At 44.4% G+C, this 23,880-nt stretch overlaps 1 protein-coding gene across 1 annotated transcript in view; it reads left to right on the top strand.

Moving 5' to 3' along the window:
• Positions 1 to 23,269, top strand: part of cacnb2b (calcium channel, voltage-dependent, beta 2b) — a 63,050-nt gene extending 39,781 nt beyond the window's left edge. The window contains exons 10-13 of the mRNA XM_079819646.1: positions 985 to 1,136; positions 4,047 to 4,142; positions 11,733 to 11,906; positions 19,221 to 23,269. Coding sequence (XP_079675772.1) covers positions 985 to 1,136; positions 4,047 to 4,142; positions 11,733 to 11,906; positions 19,221 to 19,937 — 1,139 coding nt within the window. The 3' untranslated portion in view covers positions 19,938 to 23,269. The remainder of the gene's footprint in view (positions 1 to 984; positions 1,137 to 4,046; positions 4,143 to 11,732; positions 11,907 to 19,220) is intronic.
• Positions 23,270 to 23,880: the final 611 nt, after the last annotated feature.

Below are 23,880 nucleotides of genomic sequence, written 5' to 3'. Positions count from 1 at the left end.
TGTGGGTAAGTTTAAGGGTAAAGTTAGGGACAGGTGTGGTGGTGTGGGTATGTTTAAGGGTAAAGTTAGGGACAGGTGTGGTGGTGTGGGTAAGTATAAGGGTAAAGTTAGGGACAGGTGTGGTGGTGTGGGTATGTTTAAGGGTAAAGTTAGGGACAGGTGTGGTTGTGTGGGTAAGTTTAAGGGTAGGGTTAGGGACAGGTGTGGCGGTGTGGGTAAGTTTAAGGGTAGGGTTAGGTGTAAGGGATTGTAATTACAGAAATGAATTACAGATGTAATTACATGCAGGCATTTTTTTAAATGTAAGTGCAATGTAAATACATGTATGTACACAATAAGTGCATTGAATCAAATGATAAATTAAAATGTTAGTACATAGTTGTTATGGCCACCTAATATAAAGTGGGTCCTAAATCTTGTTTTAAGAATTTTTTATATTTTTTACTGGAAAACAATATAAAACTACTGATTAAGAAAAATATTTTTGCAGTGTGTTGTGAAAGATAACGTTGAACACAGTGTGAGCTGATTTTGAACTCACTTGTGATATTTTTATCATTAAAGTTTGCACAATTTGGAGCAAAGAGCAAGTTTTAAACCTTCATTGTTCTGTTACTTCCTGTGTTAATGAGGAACTGTTCTGTCAGCATATTCTGATCATCTCTATTTTCAAAGACATATTGCATGACCTTTGTATGGAATGTTTTTTGTTTTAAAGATGGGGCTTTCACCTAAACACTTTTTTTTTCAGTTCTAAAACTTCATGAAATGGTGCAAAAAAAGCTTTATTTCTTCTTTACTCTACTTTTAATATATTAGAGGAACTGGACATAAAAAAGCTTCCCATCCCATTGCATTTTAAGTGCTTTTGGCTGCGCTTGAGCAGATTTGTACTTTGATTGAATAATAATTTTTGAAGATGTCATATATAAGGATTTTTAGGTTGACGACTAGCCTCATTTATATCTTTATCTGTCCCTACAGCCCAAATCCAAGGAGAGGTTGAGAGGATTTTTGAGTTGGCACGCAGCCTACAGCTCGTGGTTCTGGATGCCGACACCATCAACCACCCTCTTCAACTAAGCAAGACCTCCTTGGCCCCAATCCTGGTGTATGTCAAGATTTCATCACCTAAGGTCAGAAATTATGTTCACAGAACTTCTAAACATTCTCACAATAATGATTTTCTTACCGATGGAACAGATATATATTTAAAAAAAAATATTTTTGAAAGAATTCTCGGCAACAATAAGGTCTCATTTGTTAACATTAGTTAATGTATTAACTAACATGAACTAACAGTGAGCAATGTCTTACTTACAACATTCATGTATCTTTGTTAATGTTAGTTAATAAAAATAGAGTTGTTCATGTTCTCTTTGTTAGTTCACAGTGCATTAAAGGGTTAGTTCACCCAAAAATGTAAATTCTGTCATTAATTCCTCACCCTCATGTCTTTCCAAACCTGCAAGACCTTCGTTACTCTTCAGAACGCAAATTAAGATATTTTTTTATGAAATCTCAGAGCTCTCTGACCCCAAAATATAGACAGCATTGCCATTACCACTTTTAAGGCCCAGGAAGTAAAGAGATCATTAAAATAGTCCATGTGACTACAGTGGTCCAACCTTAATGTTATGAAGCTACGACGATAATACTTTTCATGCGCAAAAAACTAAAATAACATCTTTTATTTATGTCAGTGTCTGTGTGCATGTGATGCTGACGCAGGAACTGGCCAATACTGAATCAGTGTGCTGACGTAGAGCCAAGAAACGCTGTACTGCTTTTACTATGGGAACAGCATCAGAGACTGACACAGAAGAGAAGAAATTGTTGAATAAAGTCATTATTTTTGTTAGTTTTTTTGCGCACAATACCTATTCCCGTCACTTCATAACATTAAGGTTGAACCACTGGAGTCACATGGACTATTTTAATGATGTCTTTGGGTTTCTGCAGGGTGTTAAAAAGTCTAAAAAAAAAGTCTAGAATTTCAAAATTAAAATTTTAAGCCTTCAAAAGTCTCTAAAGTATTCTGTTGTAGGTGTTATATAATTTTAAACAGGTCTTAATTTTCCTACGTCCATGTAACGCTACCTCTGATGCTCAATGAAATGCTCCCGCAGCGCTTTAGAATGTTTTTTGTTTTGTTTTTTAATTCTGTAGTGTTGTAGTTCTTTCTTTCGCTAGTCCAAATATAATTTGCTGTATTACGACTACAAATGAGACCAACATGCAGCTTATATTGCAGCTAATCAGCTTTCGTGTTATTGGCGCAAGTCTCTTTCAGATTGTACCACAGACACATAAAACAGATTTTATTCTTCAGCTAATAGTCCTCCAACAATGCATTTTTTGAGATCCAGCATAATTCATAATTTCACTGCGAAATAATGGCAAGATACCAAAATAAACAAGATTTATGCATAGTCATGTGTGACTATTGTGCAGCTAACATAATATATAATATAGTAAATGTGGTATCCTAATTATGAAAAAAAAAAACTCTGGAAAAAAAAAATCTGGAAATTACCACCACAAAATTCAGTAATTTTGATCTCACAAATCACAAAAAAATATGGCGAAATCCTGGTGGGATTGAGCTATGGGGAAGTGCAAGTGTATCGATACAAGTTTATCGATTTGTAAAATTTGAATAAATTAAATTAATTTACTTTGCAAGTAATTTTGTGATTGCATTTCCTTTATAGGTCTTAAATTTAATTCATAATGGTCTTAAAAAGTCTTAAATTAGACTTGGGGTGTGGTAATACCTTGAAAGTGGTAATAATGTTGCAGTCTCTTGCCTGGGGGGGCGGGGGGTCAGAAATCTCTCGGATTTCATACACAATATCTTAATTTGTGTGAACGAATGAAAGATGAACGAAGGTCTTACGGGGTTGGAACGACTTGAGGGTGAGTAAATAAGGCCAGAATTTAAATGTTTTGGGTGAACTATCCCTTAAACATACAATGTTTGATTTAAAAAATGTATTAATAAATGTTAAAATGAACATCCAATCCAATCGAATTCTCCTCTTAGCTGAATTTTTCATTTAATTCTTCCAGTCAGTTTGGTGCTCACAAGAACATTTATTATTATCATTGTTGAAAACAGTTGTGCTGCTTAATATTTTTTTGGGAATCCGTGATACAATTCTTTGGTGAACAGAAAGTTCACAAGAACAGCATTTATATGAAATAGAAAACTTTTGTAACAAATAAATATAAATGTCTTTACTGTCACTTTTGATATGATAGTAAGATGTGGGTGATTGATTTTTTCCATTTTAAATGATGTTTAAATTATCATTCTGCGGTAATTATCTGTAAAACTATTTATTTTAGGTTTTGAAAAGTTAAATGCCAAAACAGTATTCAGTGTTCAACTCTTTTTATGAAATAAATAATGTACTCACATAATGTATGTTAATAACAATACTTAGTTACCAATTTAATACCTAGTCATAGTTAGTCATCAGAAATAACCTCATTTAACTTTAATTCAGTTTTAACCAGTTCCAGCTGGTCCCTTTCCCTAGTTTGGGAAAATGCTCAAAAATGCCATTTGCTAGTTTGCTAGTATGCTCAAGTATTCTATTAGTTTTACGATGGAATAAAAATGTTAAGCCACAGGGAAGCAGAAACAAGATTATTCTGTCAGTACAGCGTTATCTGATATGGTACTACTATGTCAGCTTGTTTGATAAACCTGCGGTTGATCTGATGGCCACAAATGTTTTTTTTAAATGTATTTCCTTTCAAAGTGCACTACATCGCTCAAAATGATGATAATCTGTCATATGAACAAGATCTATCTGTCTGTCACTAGGCTACGCAAAGCAGGGTTTCACTCACTGGCCAGAAGCTGTTGAATGTATAGCTGTTACATTCACGTAGGAAACCCTAATTTGAGAGAAGACCAGTTGCACAAAAACACTAACCTTTCTCTTGTGACCTAACGTCCAGTGTTCTTTCACTCCCCATGCCTCCCACTCATCCTTCCTGTCCCTTTTTCCTTCCTCTTTTCATCTGCTGTTCAGGTTCTCACAAGATTGATAAAGACCCGGGGCAAATCTCAGACTAAACATTTGAATGTCCAGATGGTGGCCGCAGACAAACTGGCCCAGTGTCCTAATGTAAGTGTGCCATCCGTATACTTAAAAACATTCAGAGATGTTAAGATCTATATGATTGCATTGACTCCAGCCCTCTTAACTTTACAGAATGTCCCATAGGAAGGATTTGGAAATCTTTCATGATAAACTCTATTTTTAAGGAGGAATAGTCGATTATTCATGAAACAAAATGTCACCCTGTTATGCTCTTGATATATAACCTCTAACAAACAATTAATTTAGAAAATCAATATGAACACCCACATTTGGAACATCTTTGCTGGCCTCCTTTTAACACTGCCCTTATTTATAATTCAAGTCTAGCTGGAGGGCCTAATCACAAACTGATCTGATCTATCAAGAGACTGTTATTTTTATGCTGCATCATGTTGCAAACTAGCCTGGCTCCGCCCTCCTACGTACTTACTTTAACCGGTCCAATCAGCGAACAGAGGGAGTGGCTGAGAACGATGACTTTGATGTTGTGCGCTAGTTTAAAGGTCCTATGGCATGGATTTTTTTTATTATTTTATAATGTTTCCTGAGGTGTACACTCTAAAAGAAAGGTTCTATATGGCACCAAAAATTTGTCGTAATCATAGAGGAACCACTTTTGGTGCTATTTAGCACCATATCTTAACATGTTCTGTATATAGCGGTGCTATATAGCACTATAGTTAATAGTTGAGACTTTTAAAAAAGGACTAAAAACATTTCTTTTTAGGAGAACTTATGACTTTTAACCATTCAATCTATTAGTATTTTATCCTTCTTAAATTATCTTAACTGTAGCACTTTGAGATTTGTTCCAAATGTAAAGTGCAGTACAAATAAAATGTATTATTATTATTATTATTATTATTATAGTTCCCTTTCGTTCAGTCACTACGACGTAACGTTAGTGACTAACGAATGGGGGATTCGCTTAGAAGCCTATCATCTTCGAGCTTTAAGAAAACGCCCAATGGCGTGCCAATGCCATGGGGCATGCGGAATTTGCATACGTAACTCCGCCTCACCGCTTGAGTATATAAGGAAGTACGTGGCAATATCGCATTATGTTTCTGCTTTCGGAGCCAAGAGTACCTATCTCTTCACTCCTCACAAGCCTTCTGAGACTCTGTCAGCCTCTTCGAGACGAGCGGCTTTCCAGTCGGTGTTGGTGTGACGGCGCGTTCCAGTGATCGCATACTTCCTGCCTGCTGATCTGCGCAGTGGTCTGCTAGACGGCTGGTGTGTGTTTCCCTGGGCGCTTCGGCATCGACTGCGAGGCTTCCTCTCACAAAAAGAGCTTGCGCGTGGCACGTCTTTTTCAAGACGGCTCGTCCGTGCACTTCCGGGTGCGATCGATCTCCGCTGCTGTCTATGGGCGCATTCACTGCTCAGCGTGTTTGGGCTTCAGCACGTTCGGGCAGTGTTTGTGGATGTGTCATGTTTCTATTGCGGAAACGTGACCATCGCGATGTCGCGGTCGAGACTCTATGATCTCCGTGAGGAGAGAGAGTCCCCTCTGCCACACCCCAATCTACCGTACTTTGGCTGGTGGCCAGGGTGACCTGAGGGCGGTGCGTGGTCCTCGGGCCACGCCCCCTCTCGCACATCGCTTCCCGCGAGTGTTGGACTGAAACAGCGGCCCGTCTCTGACGCCTCGTTCGTTTCGTTCACGCTTCAGATAGCAGTGAGATGTCGATCGCCGCATCCCAAGGTGGGCTGGAGTCCTTTGGGGATGACGATTAGGTTGTGCTCCGCCTCCGGGTGTGTCAGCGCTGCCTGATCCGACCTAAAGTTGACAGCCATGTTATCTCGGGCAGCCGCGAGTCTCGCGCTGGTGTGGAACTCCGCCCAGTCGCGAGTCCTCTTGGTTGCGCGATTGGTTTTTGGGGGCAGCACCCGACAGCCATTGTGCCCCGCCCCCAATGCCTTTCGCTCCCGAGGTGCATGAGGAGATCATGCGGTCCCGGAAGTCCCCGTGCTTCCCGCGACCGTTTGGTAGCCTCCTCCGCCTTCTCTGCCCTTGATGGGGCCGCGGCCTAAGGGTACTCTGGGGCCCCCTCCCCCCACTGTTGAACTCTCTTGCGCACTACGGTGTCCACAGAGGGATTTGACGTGGTGTGGCTGTCCTAAGCACCCTCCCAAAGCCTGTGGGCTCGTCTACTTCGGTGGCGTCGTCCTGCAGAGCTACGGGCAGGCCGCCGCCCCTTTGCACATGCACAAGGGTGGAGCCAACCCAGGGCTCTTCAATGAGCTGCGTGCCGCAACTGATCCCGCCCCCCCGGGCGGTGAAGGTGGCCACATGCTCCCTGGGTTGGGCGATGTCCACAGCTGTGGTCCGGGAGAACACCTGGCCTTACCTGGTGATGTGGAGGACGTTGAGCCTCCTCAACTCACCCATATCCCAGACTGGCCTCTTCGGCGGCGCGGCTGAGAACTGCGCCCAACGGTTCTCGGCCGCCCCAGAGCAGACTGAGGCTGTAACACGTACTGCCCCGGCGGCCAGCTGCTGCACCCAGCCGCCGGCTCAGTCGCCTCGGTCCGCTCGCCGCCGAGGGTGCCCTCCCTCCTCCCGCCCGGCCCCAGCAGCAGCCTTCACCTGGGCCGCGCCGTGTAGGTGGTTGAGGATGACGCCCAGTCCGCTCCCCAGCCTGGTTAAACGCCAGGCTGGAGGTGGACAACTCAGAGATGGGTTCCAGTTCTTCCCAGGGGATGGTAGCAGGGCCTCTCCTTCCCCCGGTGGAGGGCCGGGGGGAAAATCCTTCCGCTGCAGGCCCCCGGGCTAGCAGCGCTTGGGAAGAACTCATGTTCCTGTCTCTGAGGACCCAGAGACCGATGATGACGGTGTGCGCCACCCACGGGTCCCGCCACTCGCATCCCTCTCTGTCGCCAGCCCCCTGTCGCGAAGACAATCAGGCGCGGTCCTCCCATTCGGGCTATCTCTGTCCCCTCGCGTCTTTACGAAGATTGTCGAGGCAGCCCTTGCGCCCTCCGGCAGCACGGGGTTCGCATCCTGAATTTCCTCGATGACTGGCTCATAATGAGTCACTCTCGAGAGCAGGTTTGCGGACACAGAGATCTGGTTCTCCACCACTTAGCCCGTCTGGGCCTTCGGGTCAACTGGGAAAAGAGCAAACTTTGCCCCGTGCAGAGGATCTCTTTTCTCGGTATGGAGATCGACTCGGTCGCCATGTGCACGCAGCTTACAAGCGAGCGAGCGCACGCAGTCTCTGCTGACTTGCCTCCGTCAAATCGAGAGCAAGAGTGCGGTTCCACTGAAACTATTTCAGAGGCTCCTGGGGCATATGGCATCTGCAGCCGCGGTGACGCCGCTCGGATTGCTTCAAATGAGACCGCTTCAGCACTGGCTTCGCGATCGAGCCCCGAGATGGGCATGGCAGTCTGGCACGCTCCGGGTTCAAGTGACTCGGCCCTGCCTACAGACGCTCACCCCGTGGCCGAACCTCAGTTTTCTTCGGGCAGGTGTGCCCTTAGTACGAGTTTCCAGGCATGTTGTCGTATCGACGGATGCCTCTGCCACAGGCTGGGGTGCCATGTGCAATGGACAAGCAGCCGCGGGCTCCTGGACAGGACCCCAGCGCCTCCTGCATGTCATTTTCCTCGAGTTGCTGGCAGTACGGTTCGCCCTGCACCGCTTCCGAGCGTTGCTGAAGGGTCAACACGTGCTTGTCCGGACAGACAACACGGCCGTAGTAGCGTACATCAACCACCAGGGCGGTCTACGCTCCCGCCGTATGTCTCAACTCGCCCGCCATCTCGTCCTATGGAGTCAGAAGCGCCTCAGGTCCCTTCGTGCTGTCCATATTCCGGGAGTTCTGAACCACGCAGCCGACGAGCTCTCGCGGTTTCAGCCCCTCCCGGGAGAATGGAGACTCCATCCCCAGACGGTCCAGCTGATTTGGGAACAGTTCGGCGACGCACAGGTAGATCTGTTTGCCTCCCACGACTCTTCCCACTGCAGCCTGTTTTATTCCCTGACCGAGGGCACGCTCGGCTCGGATGCACTGGCGCACAGCTGGCCGCGGGGCCTACGCAAATATGCGTTCCCCCCAGTGAGCCTACTCGCACAACTTTTGTGCAAGATCAGGGAGGACAAGGAGCAGGTCCTTCTGGTCGCCCCGTACTGGCACGGCCGGACCTGGTTCCCCGAACTCATACTCCTTGCGACAGCCCCTCCCTGGCCTATTCCTCTGAGACCGGACCTCCTTACTCAGAGACGGGGCACCCTATGGCACCCGCGTCCCGACCTGTGGAACCTCCACGTGTGGCTCCTAGACGGGACGCGGCAGGTTTGAGTGGCCTGCCACCTACGGTGGTCGCCACCATCACTTCCGCTAGGGCAGAGTCCACTCGGCATGCCTATGCGTTGAAGTGGAACCTCTTCGTCACCTGGTGCTCTTCCCGCCAAGAAGACCCCTGGAAATGCCCGATCGGGTCCGTGCTTGAGTTTCTCCAAGAGGGGCTGGAGCGAAGGCTGTCTCCCTCCACCCTCAAAGTTTATGTGGCCACTATATCTGCCCACCACGATCTCTTGGAGAACAAAAAGGTAAGTCAGCACGACCTGATCATCAGGTTCCTGAGGGGAGCGAGGAGACTGAATCCTCCTCGCTCTCCTCTCGTACCCTCTTGGGACCTCTCAGTAGTTCTAAGTGCTCTGCAGAGGCCTCCCCTTGAGCCTTTGCGGTCGGTCGATATTAAGTTCCTGTCGATGAAGACGGCTCTGCTGACCGCATTGGCCTCTCTTAAGAGGGTCGGGGACCTGCAGGCATTTTCGGTTGAGGAAGCGTGCCTGGAATTAGGGCCGGCTAACTCTCACGTGATCCTGAGACCCCGGCCTGGATATGTGCCCAAGGTTCCTACCACTCCCTTCAGAGATCAGGTAGTGAACCTGCAAGCGCTGCCTTTGGAGGGGGCAGACCCAGCCTTGGCACTGCTCTGTCCAGTACGCGCTCTCCGCGCCTATGTAGACATGACGCAGTGTTTCAGGACCTCAGACCAGCTCTTTGTCTGTTATGGTGGAGAGCGGAAGGGAAGTGCTCTCTCAAAGCAAAGGCTGTCTCACTGGATAGTGGACACCATTGTTTTGGCTTACCAGCAGCAAGGTCGACCATGTCCCCTTGGTGTGAGGGCACACTCCACTCGGAGTGTGGCCTCCTTTTGGGCTCTAGCGCATGGCGCCTCGCTAACAGACATCTGCAGAGCTGCAGGCTGGGCGACACCCAACACATTCGCCAGATTCTACAATCTCCGAGTGGAGCCAGTGTCCGACTATGTACTCACCCCCCCGAGGGGCCGGTAATGGGCCAGGCTCAGGTGTCTTCGCTTGCTCGCCACTCCACTCCTCGGACTGAATACGTGCGATATTTCCCTCAGGTGAGCTCCCCGAGAGCCCTGAGTTCCTCCAGCACTGCCTACGCCGATACCTGTGTGTCTGCCCTCTAAGCGAGCCCAGACCCTCGTCTCCGGCCAGGTGCCCCGTGTGCATGGTTCCCCTCCGGCAACCCCCACACGTGTATTTCACCGTAAGTCTCCGCAGCGAGCGGGTTTCTTCCCTTGGCGTGTCCCCCGCCACTCCTAGGGTTAAAAATCCACCTTCGGCTGGTACCCTAGAGTTCTCCATATGCAGCCCTTAGCAGGTCATATGTGTTCTCTTAAGCCCTCCCCACGGGTAGGCATCTTAGCATTCCCTCACTGGGATATGCGTCCCAGTGTACCTTGGTATTCCTGTGATAAGTGGGAGTCCTTCGTCCATACTAGTCTTACGACAGGGTACTCGCACTTACGCAGGGCACTGGAAGACAGCTGAGTGATGTGATTATATTGGGACCCCCATTCGTTAGTCACTAACGTTACGTCGTAGTGACTGAACGAAAGGGAACGTCTCGGTTACGGATGTAACCCTCGTTCCCTGAGGAGGGAACGGAGACGTAACGTCCCGTTGCCACATCAGCTGTGCTACCTGGAACGCGGAGTTCAGTCTTGGCTCCTCAAGCAGGTAACATAATGCGATATTGTCACGTACTTCCTTATATACTCACGCGGTGAGGCGGAGTTACGTATGCAAATTCCGCATGCCCCATGGCATTGGCACGCCATTGGGCGTTTTCTTAAAGCTCGAAGATGATAGGCTTCTAAGCGAAACCCCCATTCGTTAGTCACTAACGTTACGTCTCCGTTCCCTCCTCAGGGAACGAGGGTTACATCCGTAACCGAGACGTTAGCGGTGCTATATAGCACCTTAGTCAAAGAACCGGTGAAGAACGTCTGAAGCACCAAAATTGGGGCTATATAGCACTTAAAAAGGTTCCCCTATGATTATGAGCCAAGAACCATTTTTGGTGCCATATAGAACCTTTTTTTAGAGTGTACTTATACTGTATTGTTAGTATGGTTTTTACATCAAAAAATGTCATAATTTAGAAATAAAAAGCATTTTTTCTATACTAATATTAGCCCTCTGGCTTGAATGCTCTGTTTGAAGGGCATTTGCTGTTGTGATTGGCTGACATCTTTGCATTTGAAATGAGTGTTAGATTATGTGGCGGAGGGGGCGTGGTTTAGAGAGGTCTGCGAGCCTGCCAGAGAGAGAGAGATGGACTGCATGTGGACCAGAGAGACCTTAGAGCTGGAGAAAGATTGCTGAGAAAATTATATTGTACTGAGTTGTTGAGAGCGCAAGTTTATATAGAGTGTTCTATGATCGCTAATCTAGAGTCTAATCACAAGTGAAATAACAGATTTGTTTCATGCTACAAACAGAAACGATGTGAAGTTGATCGTTTTAGTCACTGGCTTGATTCACTGATGCATTACGCTTAGGGCATCAAGACGGCCAGTGGCAGGACTGACAGTACTAAACGATTTAGAAAGAAAGTCTGCGTGAACTTGAATGATTAGCTACACATCAGAAATCACTGATCACAGATCAGGCATTAATGAACACTGTTACTCACTGTTTGTGGCGGTGCTGTCGAATCCATATGGTGAAAGTCTGTTTGTAAAGCCTGTGCTGACATTGCGACTGATAAACGGAATCCATTTTCTCCAAATTCTCTGGGCGGGCAAAGCAGAGGAAGGGGAGGTAATGTTCCCCGTATGTCGACATACAGGGAAGATTTCCAGATCGGCTCGTCTGAGCTGTCATTTTCTCAAAGGCAGAGAAAGACAGCCAGAACTCGGTTTACACCTATCAAAATTTCTAGCCACTTGGGGACCATATACAGGCTAGGGGAACTCATTTTAATGTTAAAAAACCTCATAAAAGGAAAATTTCATGCCATGGGACCTTTTAAGATGACATACGTCACGACCAAACGTTAGCGATTGGTTATGGCAGATCCAGAGTGGCTCTGGGCAGATCCAATAGTTTTAAACTTCAAACGAGTAAACGCCTTCAAGGAAGTTAACGCTTGTCAATGGAGAGTGGCCAGACTCTCTGTACAAATGAAATGTACAAGAGTCTAGTAGGACCAGGCTAGTTGCAAGCACCCAAGGCAGTCATTGACATAGATTAGCCTCCCAGCAGTGCTATTATTGGCTTCACTTCACTGTCACGTATGCTTACCCTTGTTGTGACGTCACCATTGGTCTCTCTCACAGGAGCTGTTTGATGTCATCCTGGATGAGAACCAGCTGTCGGATGCCTGTGAACACATCGCTGAATACCTGGAGGCCTACTGGAAAGCCACACACCCTCCTGAAATGGAACCTCCCAACCCCATGCTGGAGAAACTGGTAGAAAACACACTCCCTACCAGCCCCACACCTGCTAAGGTACTGGACACACTCAGGAGATGAAGTACTGAGACTGAACATTTACTGTACAGATAGTAGCCTACGGATTTCTAGGCGAAAATCATTCAAACAACTTCAGAAATACTCAGAAAAACATTTTTGGCCCTGGGGATGTTTATAAAATTTACCCTTTTAAAAAAACTTTCACACTCTCACTAGTTTCATTTGTCCTTGGACAGTGTTCAACAGTGTAAATATATATAAAAGCGTTCAAAAGTTTGGGGTTGATCCCTTTTTTTTTTTAAAGAAGTCTCGTGTTCTCCAAGGATGCATTTATTTGATCAAAAATACAGCAAAAACAGCAACATTGTGAAATGTTATTACAATTTAAAATAACTGTTTTCTGTTTTAATATATGGTATCACTTTACAATAAGGTTGTATTAGTTTACATTAGTTAATGCATTAGTTAACATGAACTAACCATGAACAACACCTCTGTTCCCATTCAGTCGGTCACTCTCGACGCCACGTCGGAGTACCGACGAATAGGAATCTCGCTCGCGAGAGCCAATCTACTTCGAGTGTAACTAAACGAGCCAATGCACATTGGCATGCAATGATTGCACCAGGTGCTCATGCCACGCCGTGCGGGTATAAATGAGACACAGGTGATTGCATCAAATCAACCTTTTGCTTCGGAGCCGGGTGGTAGATGGTAACGCCAGATATCACTCACTACTTCGCAGTCCTGACTGAAGACGGAAGCCGCCTTTCGGAAGCGATCTCTTCAGTCGGTGTTGGTGTGACGGCACAGCAGCGGTCGCGTGGTTTTCGGATCATCTCTCTGTGTTGTTTGTTAGAGCAACCACAAAGGCTGTTCTCACAGCTGGTTCGGTGCGCTAGGTGGAGAGCGCTGAAAAGCTGTTCTTACGGCTGGTAAGAGAGCGCCTTCGTGTGAGAGAGCGCGCACGTCAGGCTGCACCCACCCCCTGACTGTGTCGCCGCGACCCCGCCCCCTGTGTGCTTCAGCACCAAGGAGAGCGTCCTTCTGAAAGAGCAAACACAGATAGAGCTTGCGTCTTTTTCAAGATGACATTCTATCTGTGTGTTTCTGGATGCGGTGGTTACCTGTCACCAAGGGATGGTCACCAGCACTGTATCTCGTGTTTGGGCGTTCAGCACGCTGAGGCAGCACTGGTGGATGACTCATGTTCTCACTGCGGGAACATGACCATCTCGGAGTTGCGGTCTAGACTCCATCTCGCAAGGGGTGGAGTCCCCGTGCCTCTGCCTCGATCTAACCCTCCACAGAGGGTTACTTCAGGCAGTAGCACAGGTGATTTGAGGGTTACGGTGAGCGCGCTTCCCCCCAGGGAACCAACCCCCGGGGAACCCTCATCCCTCTCGCACTCCGCAGCCAGCAGAGCTGCCGTTGGAACGTGGTGGGCCGTCCTCGAGATGTGCACCATCCGTATCCTTCGGGGCTCCCCCTGATGATCAGATGTCCATCGCTGCATCGGAGGGAGGGTCAGACTTCTCTGGAGATGACGTGTCGGCGCAGGGGGCTCCTTCGGGAAGATCCGCTGTGCCCGATACAGATCCAGAGATGATGGCCATGCTTTCCCGGGCCGCCGAGAAGATTGGGCTCGTGTGGAACCCTCCACCGTGTCCCGAACCTTCAAGGTTGAATGATTGGTTTCTCGGGGTGGCCCGTGCTGGTTCTCAGCGCTCCACCCCGGTTCCTTTCTTCCCGGAGGTGCACGAGGAGCTCACTCGGTCATGGACGGCACCTTTTACTGCCCGAAACCGGCCCAGTGGATCCTCCTCCCTCACCACCCTCGATGGTAGACCTGCAAAGGGTTACACGCAGGTTCCTCCAGTGAGCCTACTTGCACAGACTCTGTGCAAGGTCAGGGAGGACGGGTAGCAGGTCCTGCTGGTGGCGCCGTACTGGCCCAACCGGTAAGTCCTGGTTTCCAGAACTTATGCTCCTCGCGACAGCCCCTCCTTGGCCGATTCCTCTGAGGAAGGACCTTCTGACTCAGAAACGGGGCACCCTTTGGCACCCGCGTCCAGACCTGTGGAAGCTTCATGTCTGGCCCCTGGACGGGACGCGGAGGTTCTAGGTGACTTACCCCAAGAGGTAGTTAACACCATCACTTCGGCACGAGCGCCGTCTACAAGACAGGCTTACGCCTTGAAGTGGAGCCTGTTCGTCGAGTGGTGTTCTTCTCGCCGAGGAGACCCCCGAAGATGTTCGATCGCGTCTGTGCTTTCCTTCCTGCAACAGGGGTTGGAGCGTAGGCTGTCGCCCTCCACCCTCAAGGTTTATGTTGCTGCAACATCCGCCTATCACGACCATGTAGAAGGTAAGACAGTTGGGAAGCACGACCTGGTCGTCCGGTTCCTTAGGGGGGCGAGACGGTTAAATCCTCCTCGCCCTCCCTCCATACCCTCTTGGGATCTTGCTCTGGTGCTCCGAGCACTTCAGAATGCCCCATTTGAGCCTTTGCAGTCAGCAGGGCTAAATATTCTGTCTATGAAGACTTTGCTGTTGGCTGCATTGGCCTCCATCAAGAGGGTAGGGGACCTGCAGGCATTTTCGGTCGACGAATCGTGCCTAGAGTTCGGGCCGGGTGATACCCACGTGGTGTTGAGACCCCGGCCTGGCTATGTGCCCAAGGTTCCTACCACTCCCTTCAGGGACCAGGTGGTGAACCTGCAAGCGCTACCCCCGGAGGAGGCAGACCCAGCCCTAGCTTTGCTCTGTCCCGTCCGCGCTTTGCGGGTTTACGTGGATAGAACTCAAAGCTTCAGAACCTCAGATCAGCTCTTTGTCTGTCACGGAGGCCAGCAGAAGGGAAAGGCTGTCTCCAAGCAGAGGATGGCCCACTGGATAGTGGATGCCATCACCTTGGCTTACCAAGCACAAGGTGTGCCCTGTCCGCTCAGGGTGCGAGCACACTCTACTAGAACTGTTGTATCCTCCTGGGCGCTGGCACGTGGCGCCTCGCTGTCAGACATCTGTAGAGCTGCGGGCTGGGCGACACCCAACACGTTCGCTAGATTCTATAGCCTACGTGTAGAGCCGGTCTCCTCCTGTGTTCTCACCTCAAACGGGTAGAAGCACTGAGAGGCCCCGGCTCTTGTCGGCTTGCTGCGCTACGGCGCTTATATTCTCCAGAAGCAAACTCTGTGAGTCCTCCACCGCCCTCGGTGCCGGACGTGGCGGAACGTCTGGCATCGGTATTGGGCTTGGGCCATATGAGTGACCCTGCGGGGATCCCATATTTTCTTCCACGGTCGCTCCTACGGGAAGCCTGTGTCTTTCCCTTGGGAGAGCCTTCCCTGCAGTGGGACTGAGCCCCCTTCTCCTTGCGGGCTACGGCTCAGCATTGTACTCCACATAACTCCTTCGGGGTACGATGTGGGCTCCGCAGCGTTCCCTTCTCTAGGGCACGCTTTCCCAGTGTTATCCAATAATCACTGAGCGGGTCATGCGGAACAGCAGTGATGGACTTCCCGGTGTGAGCCCCGTCTCATCAGGTAAGAGAGCTCAGGCGGCTCACACAGGGCACTGGATGGGGGCAGAAGCCATGGCGCTTTGGTAGGGATTCCTATTCGTCGGTACTCCGACGTGGCGTCGAGAGTGACCGACTGAATGGGAACGTCTCGGTTACGTATGTAACCCTCGTTCCCTGAAGGAGGGAACGGAGACGCCACGTCCCGTCGCCATGTCCTCTGTACCCTGCTGGGGTGCCTGTCTACCTACCAGGCTCCTCAGCAAAAGGCTGATTTGATGCAATCACCTGTGTCTCATTTATACCCGCACGGCGTGGCATGAGCACCTGGTGCAATCATTGCATTCCAATGTGCATTGGCTCGTTTAGTTACACTCGAAGTAGATTGGCTCTCGCGAGCGAGATTCCTATTCGTCGGTACTCCGACGTGGCGTCTCCGTTCCCTCCTTCAGGGAACGAGGGTTACATACGTAACCGAGACGTTCAGCATTAGTTCATCTTTGTTAATGTTAGTTAATATAAATCCAGCTGTTCATGGTTTTTTCATGTTAGTTCACAGGGCATTAACTAAAGTTAACAAGATGTTAATAATGCATTAGTAAATGTTGAAATTAATATGAACTAATAATGAACTGCACTTTTAAAGCATTTATTTATCTTTGTTAATGTTAATGTTAACTAATGAACCTTGAAGTGTTTAAAATGTAATGTATTCCTGTGATGGCAAAGCTGTATTTTCAGCATCACTACTCCAGGCTTCAGTGTCACATGATCCTTCAGAAAGCATTCCGATATGCTGATTTGGTGCTCCTGAAACATTTCTGATTATTATCAATGTTGAAAACAGTTTTGCGGCTTAATATTATGGTGGATCTTTTTGATGAAGAATTTATTTAAAATGGAAATCTTTTGTAACATTAAAAATGTATTTTTTGATCAATTACTGTCACTTTTGATCAATTGAATGTGTCCTAGCTGCATTGATTAAAAAAAAAGGATACTGCTGAGTCTGACCCCAAACGTTTGAAAGGTAGTGTACATATATTCAATACAATCTCCCATTATGTATCCTGTAGCGTTCTGTTATAAAATGTCAGACTCTTTCGTCTTATCTCATTTAAAGGCTGATCTCATTGCTAGCATTTTATGTATCCTAAATACACACAATTAGATAATATTTGCACAGTTTACTAAATAGTTTAAAATTACAGACCAGGTTCTTTATTTTCCTCACACATCACATATTTCATCTTCACTGACACATTTATACAACATTTTTGTGCTATTTTCTAATTAATCTTTCAGATTTTATTAGATTTTGTTTACTGATTTGTTCTTCTGTGCAAGTCCTAAATTACGACTGCTTTGTATATGTGCATTTCTGAAATGCATAATATGTACAAATCAATTTAAATTGTAATGTAGATGCATTTTCTGTGAAGCTGCTTTGAAACGATATGTATTGTGAAAAGCGCTATACAAATAAATTTGAATTGAATTGAATTGCTTGGAAACATCTGCAGGCTCCATAAAGTCTGTAATTTTGCCTAGTGGTGTGTCCTTCTGTGACATTTTCAATTTCCTCCCTACCTCTTACTAAACTCTCTTGGACATTTAAAGAAGACCTTCGGTGTGTGAGATGGTGGTCTCTGAGGTAAAATGCCTTTAGTGTCAGTATCTGCTAGTTTGTTCTACTACTTCGTATTAGTAATAGCTTATTAGGTGTTGTAAGTAAACTGTATAGTAGGGCAGTATAGTGCCATTTTTGTAGTTTAGTGTCTTTGTACAAGACTAAACAAGCAGTTGCTTACTTGTATTTTTTATCAGGCTATTATTTGGTTTTACATGAGCGTTTATTTTGTGAAACGAACTACTACATATTTCAATAAATGACTAGTCGGTGGGGATGTCTGAATAATTTGTTTACTGGTAGGCCTGTATAATTAAGCCCTGGCTGGCAGGTTTCTTATGAAATTATTAAACATGGTGGGTTACATTTATTGCGAACACTTTAGAATAATGGTCCGTCATTAGTAAGTAACTATGCAGGAAGTAATGCAGTACTAATGAGTAGTACTACATTAACACTTCAGCTACTACTACTAACTAATATAGAAACAAGCTTAACTAATCAGTAAGTAATATCAAATTTAAGACTAAGATTGTTCCTTATTAGGTAATCAATAATTAATGTTTCATATCAAACGTAACTTGCTCTGTCCTGTCTGTCGGTGTGTTGTCAGCAGTGTTGCCACAGTTACTTTGAAAAAGTAATCTGATTACAGATTACTTGATTTTAAAAGTAAATAAATTAGATTACAAGTTACTTTATTAGTTACATTCAGCCGTTGCCGACAGCACCCCTGCCGCCTCAACATAAAAATGACAACCGTTTTTGCCAATACTCACTTTATTGGAAGTGCATTTTTAACAGTAACGTTCAAAAATGTATCTCCTGACATTTTAAGTTGAAATTAAAAAATATTTCCTGAAAAAAACAAACATGTTTTTTACATTTAATAAAAAATTTAATAAAGACAGTCTTTCTTGACTTCACTTAACATAAACACTCTCCCCAAGACGCAAGAAGAAAGCAAAAAAATATATTTTTACTTAGGAAAATGACAAAAATAGTAACTCACAGTGACTTGGATAAATGACTTTAATCTGATTACTGGTTTGGAAATAGTAATGCGTTAGATTACTCGTTACCGGAAAAAAGTAGTCAGATTACTGGCATCACTGGTTGTCAGTGTCCTCTTTGCTCCGTGATGTATTTTCTCTACGTGAGAACGTGTGTGGTGTGAGAGCGCCATAGAGACAGAGCGTATTTAGGCCACGCCCACACCGGGGGGGAAAACAATCCAACGCTCTCCATTGACTTTGCATTGCGGGAGGCTGTCTCATTGTCATTTCGGACTTATAACAATAAACAGAACAATGTCTAAAAGCTGAGATGTGACAAGGTGTACAGCAAACAAGCTAAAAAACACAGAAATAAGTTTTTATAAGCTGTCGACCCAAAAAAACGAGTGTTTAAGGAGACAAAAGTGGATACAGGCAATACGAAGTGAAGCTTCAGCAGGAACAATGGGTAAATTTTGGGATCCTGACACTCAGTATGCCTCAATATGTCTATGTGTGCAGTAAACATTTTGTCAAATATCCAAATGTCAGTATTACATATTATATTTACGGTCTCTGATTACGTTCCCCTGTAGTGGGTGTACTTCTCAGTGTCTCAATGGCCTGAATCCACTTTTTTGTCCTTAAACGCTCGTTTTTTGGGTCAACAGCTTATAAAAACTGCTGGGTTTTTGCTTCTGGGTGTTGTTTAGCTTGTTTGCTGTACACTTTGTCACATATCAGCTTTTATACATTGTTCAGTTTTTTGTTATAAGTCCGAAATGACAAGGAGGCAGCCTCACGCAATGCAAAGTCAATGGAGACGGTTTGATTGTTTTCCCCCCCGGTGGGCGTGGTCTTCAGATTATGACGCGTGTCGCTCTGTCTCTATGGTTTGTTGGACATAGCAACAGTAACTAAAGGGGGCGGGTCTTTGCGAACGGTCAATTCTACAGTTCAACGTGATTATTAAAAAAAATATATGTTTAAATAATGCAGACTGGTGGCTTTAACAAAAGCATATTCATCACCTCAAACCTCACAGTAGGTCTGTCAGTATGTTTAAAAGTTCAAAATCAATGCCCTATGGAGAAAATAAATGGAACATGTTTTGGTCTGTTTCTTTTCTAAATGGCCTCAAAGCTAACAGGCGTGTCTAAACTCCACAACACTCTAATTTTTTATTTGTTGTATCCCATATACAGGACGAACAGAAAAGCAAGAAGACGGCCGCCACCAAGAGAAAAGGATTTCAAGAGCACCTGCAGGAGCATCTGCCCCAGGCTCAGGAGACGAGAGAGGAGGAGGAGCAGGAGGAGGAGGAGGAAGAAGAGGAAGTGCAGGAGGAGGCCGAGGAGGAGGAGAGGCTCCTTCGTAGCGAGCCAAAGAGACACAGCCATCACCATCACCACCATCATCATCATCACAACCGCTCCAGCACTAGCCGACCGACCGAGCCCCATAACAAACACCAGCATCACGTGCGCCACCAGCAGCCCACCGACATGGAGCAGATTCCCACTAAAGACGCTTCGTACACGGAGCAACGGAGCAGGCGCGCTCTCCCCGGCGAGGGCGACCCGGACCAAACCGAGGTCTACCACAACAGGACTACAACTCAAAGGGACCATAACCACCACCATCACAATCATCACCATCGACATCACCACCACCGCCGCGGTGGGACCACGGACATTCAGCCGGATTATTCCCACCACGGGCAGCAGGACTATGAGCTGGAGCACAACGAGCACAACAGGCAACAGAGACAGCCGATACAGCTGCGCTCGCACCAACAATCACACCACTACGCTCACCCACACCACAACCACTATCACTACCAGGGACGGGAGCGGGACAGGGAGAGGGACAGGTGCGTGGACACGGAGGAGTGGACTGAAGACATGTACATTCATCGCTGAGACGGACGTTGTTTTAATGCTGCTATGTGAAATGCTGGCTAGCGTGTACTCAGGACAACATGGTTTCTCTTTCGTTATCCGTTCTGCTGTGTTATTGCCTACTCTGGTCGACATCTAACTTTCCTTGATTTTGAGTCTTTCATTCGTATATTTCCTTGGCTTTACGTGCCTCTTGCTATCAGGCCTGTGATTATCATATTTTTTTAAATGATTTCAGCACATTTGGTCCTTCCAATCCCAAGTGTGTGGTTACATCCCTGCTTGATATTTCCCCTGTTGTCAACGGTCAGATACATCTTTTTTCAAATGATTTCGTGAAACGAACATATGCAAACTGGTCATCCATCTTTATTTGTCACCTCTGAGAAAGATAACGTCAGTTTTTTAGTTTCTGTGTCTTTGTTTGTTTGGACATGTGCTGCTACACTAGTGAAAGGGATGAAAATATTAAGCAAATAGTGTTTTAAAATGGTAACAAGAAGTATTAGCACAAATAAGCTGTATGAAAATTAATTATAGGTTCACTCTGGCTGCATTAAAATTAGGCAAACTAAAGAACCCTTTTATGGTTGTCTTGGGGCTTCTCATCTCAATGATTGGAAGGTCAGTTCAACAGAAAAACAATGACTTTTTTTTTGTTAACCATCATTTTTTAATATAACTTGAATGTGCAAGGCTTTCAATTTTTAGTTGTACAAAAAAACAATATACCACTTGATATTGCAAACGTATTTACAATATTTTAATTCAATACAATATTCATAGCACAGATCATTTTACTGTTTACTGCGCTTTTGTATTAGTCCAGTTATTTACCTCTAGGGGCTATTAAATCGGCTTGCACATTCAGAGGAAATAGCTTGTTTTGAAAAATGTTACAGTACTTTCTCCTATCCTTACTTCTAAACAGAGACAACAAGGAATTTGTAGGTTGATTTAACTGAAAAGTAAAAACTCGACCAATGACGTGTTTGGCAGCAGCACTATATATTTTTCTGACCAATGGCAGATTAGGGGGTGATGTGTTCAAGAAGCCTGTTTGAAAAGACATTATTTTTGCGATTCCATTTGCGGACACTAAGGGGCTGTTTACACGATACCATTTTGGCCGATCATTTACACGACAATAGCCGCGTTCCCATTACAGATTTACACATTTTCTAAATGTTGATAAAAACTATTGCGAAATGACGCCGTTTCCATTTACCGATGTTATGCGTATTTCTTTTCCTCACGCGATAAGTCGTTCCAAAAATGATGCTAACGTATGTTGGTAGGTTTACTTATATCCCAGCAGAGGCGGACAGTACTTTAGTATTTTTACTTTCCACTCCAGTGCATTTTTCAAGTATATATTTTATCAGTGTTTTTCTTTGGAAAACTTACATTTCATTACATTCTAAAGCATAATTTATAATGTCATATTTTTACTGCACTACATTTCATAAATAAAAGTAGTTTTTTTACCTTGAATACTTAATTACATTTAAAAATATAGTACTTTCTTACTTGTACTCAAGTCAAATTTTAACGACTTTTACTTGAGTAAAAGTATACAATACTACATTTTTAATGTAATTAAGTATTACATGATATTCAATATGAAACATAGTGCAGTAAGTACAATATTATGTTTTGGAAGGTTGTGAAGTAAAAGTTTTCCAAAGAAAAACACTGATAAAGTACATATGCTTGAAAAAAAAAATTACTTTGAAAGTAAAAATACTTAAGTACTGACGTAGGCGTGGTATCCAAGCATTAATGGCAAGGAAAGCCCCTTATACTTGGGAGCAGCCACGAATGCACTGTAAAAAATTTCAGGCCTCTCCAATTTAACATTTTCTAGTGACTGGTCACATCTAAATTTTTCAGTTGGACAAATTTAATTTGTGGCATTTCTTAGTTGTTTAGAATCCAGTATTCCTGTAATTCTATTGTGTTTTATGAGTTTAATAAAGAACTCTGTCTCGTCTTCTGTACAAACGTACTGCGTCATCTTTAAAGACTGATCGACTTTTACGTACGTCATGTGACCTGTAAATGCGAAATGTTTCCATTGCAAAAAAAACTTTTTGCGATATATGGGAATTTTTGTGAAATTGACGCGTTTCCATTGGGCGTAATTTCCATTTGCGCAATTTGAAGGGGAATGGAAACACGGCTAATGTTGTTTTAAGGGCCTGAAAACACAAGTTTTTGATAACGGGTTTCAAAGTGCACGTTTTTGAAGACAATACCGTTATCGTCTCTGTGTGGACAACAAAAACGCAAATTTGTCATGCGCATGTGTATTACGTATTCAGTCTATAGGCCTGTAGTGTTTCTTTACAAAGTGACATTGCCAACTATTGGCCTGGCATGCATAACACAACCTTTTTTTGTTGTTTTCACGGATTTGTGTGTCGTTTTGACAAACTTTTCAGCTTTTAGTACATTGTTGTTGTGTAAACGTTCCCTGAGAGCAATTACAATCTTAAACTCTGAAGTCAGCAACAAACTATTTAATTTCTGTAATCTGACACATTTCAGATGGACACAGAATAATCGGAGAGATTTTTATTTTCATATTTCAATTCCACATTGGCTTTAATGTAATGTATACACGGCTCAGTGTTTAGCTAGGCCAGGTTTTGTAGATTGTCATGACAAAAATTAATTCAGTAAATTTCATACATTATTAAAGGATTGTTTGTGTCACTACAAAGACCTTTAGCTGACCTTTGCCATGTCATGTAAAATCAACTCTCGAGCCATACTGTGTTCTTTGCTCATGCAAAATTATTTCAAATGAACACTGTTGATGTTTATGAGCACATCTTGTTTTTCCATATTTATAATATATACAATGTGATCATTTTTAGCCAACCAGCAGCATGTGTTTATGATTTTCAAAATGTTTGTTTCAATATATACAGTATGTATATCAAATTGATTTTTTTTCTTAATCCTCCTAACTTTCATTTTCATAAAGTAAAAAGGCACACTCAAATGTCTTGAGCGAAACAAGTACAATGATTATAGAAAATACCTGTTGTACAACAGCATGGTAAAAGTTTTGTTTCCAGTTATGTTAAAAAAGGAAAGAGAAAGATGGTGACGATATATAAGCACTCAGATCTGTACATATTCTTATTGCACCTGGAACCATGACTTTTATTTACATTTATACCTTTATGTTTCCTGAGTACTCTATGCATTAGTTTGTGACACACTATAGCTTGAAAATTGTTTCTATGCATTTGTATATACCTCATGAATGCCTTTGTAGATATTGGATCGATAAAACTGAGTACAGATACTGCTGCACTGTAATATAGATATACATCTGTATTCAGTTGATCTGACTGTATATTGTCTTTATTGTACCAATAATGCACATGTCATATTTACCATTTAATGATTTAGTGCATTGTTTTCCCAAATGTGGCTCATGTTTTCACATTTAATTAGTCTGGGAATAAGGATATTATGAAGGACTATTTTGAGCACATTCAGTATAAAACTTTTCCATTTTTAGTTTTAGAAATGTATGCCCTCTTTGAATAAAATGGCATATTATATATATATTTACGATCAGACATAACATTATGACCACTGACAGGTGAAGTGAGTAACACTAATTATCTCTTCATCACGGCATATATATATATATATATATATATATATATATATATATATATATATATATATATATATATATATATATATATATATATATATATATATATATATATCCATTGTATATATAAATTGACATTTCAATCAAAAAAGGCACATATTTCTGAACCTAAAAATTGAAAAGGTTAAATAAATTGTTGTCCAACACTGTCCAAATACTCCAAATACTCCCATGTCAGCTGACCTTACATCATCCTGTTTTTTTGGCACTGCTCCCCAAAAGATGACACTTTTTCCATACTAGCAAAAACTTTGCACTCCACAG

This window comes from Gobio gobio, assembly GCF_949357685.1.
Source record: "Gobio gobio genome assembly, chromosome: 6".
In the NCBI taxonomy this organism is placed as follows: Eukaryota; Metazoa; Chordata; class Actinopteri; order Cypriniformes; family Gobionidae; genus Gobio; species Gobio gobio.
Note: the sequence above shows the minus strand (reverse complement) of the source record. Positions and strands in the feature narration are given on the sequence as shown.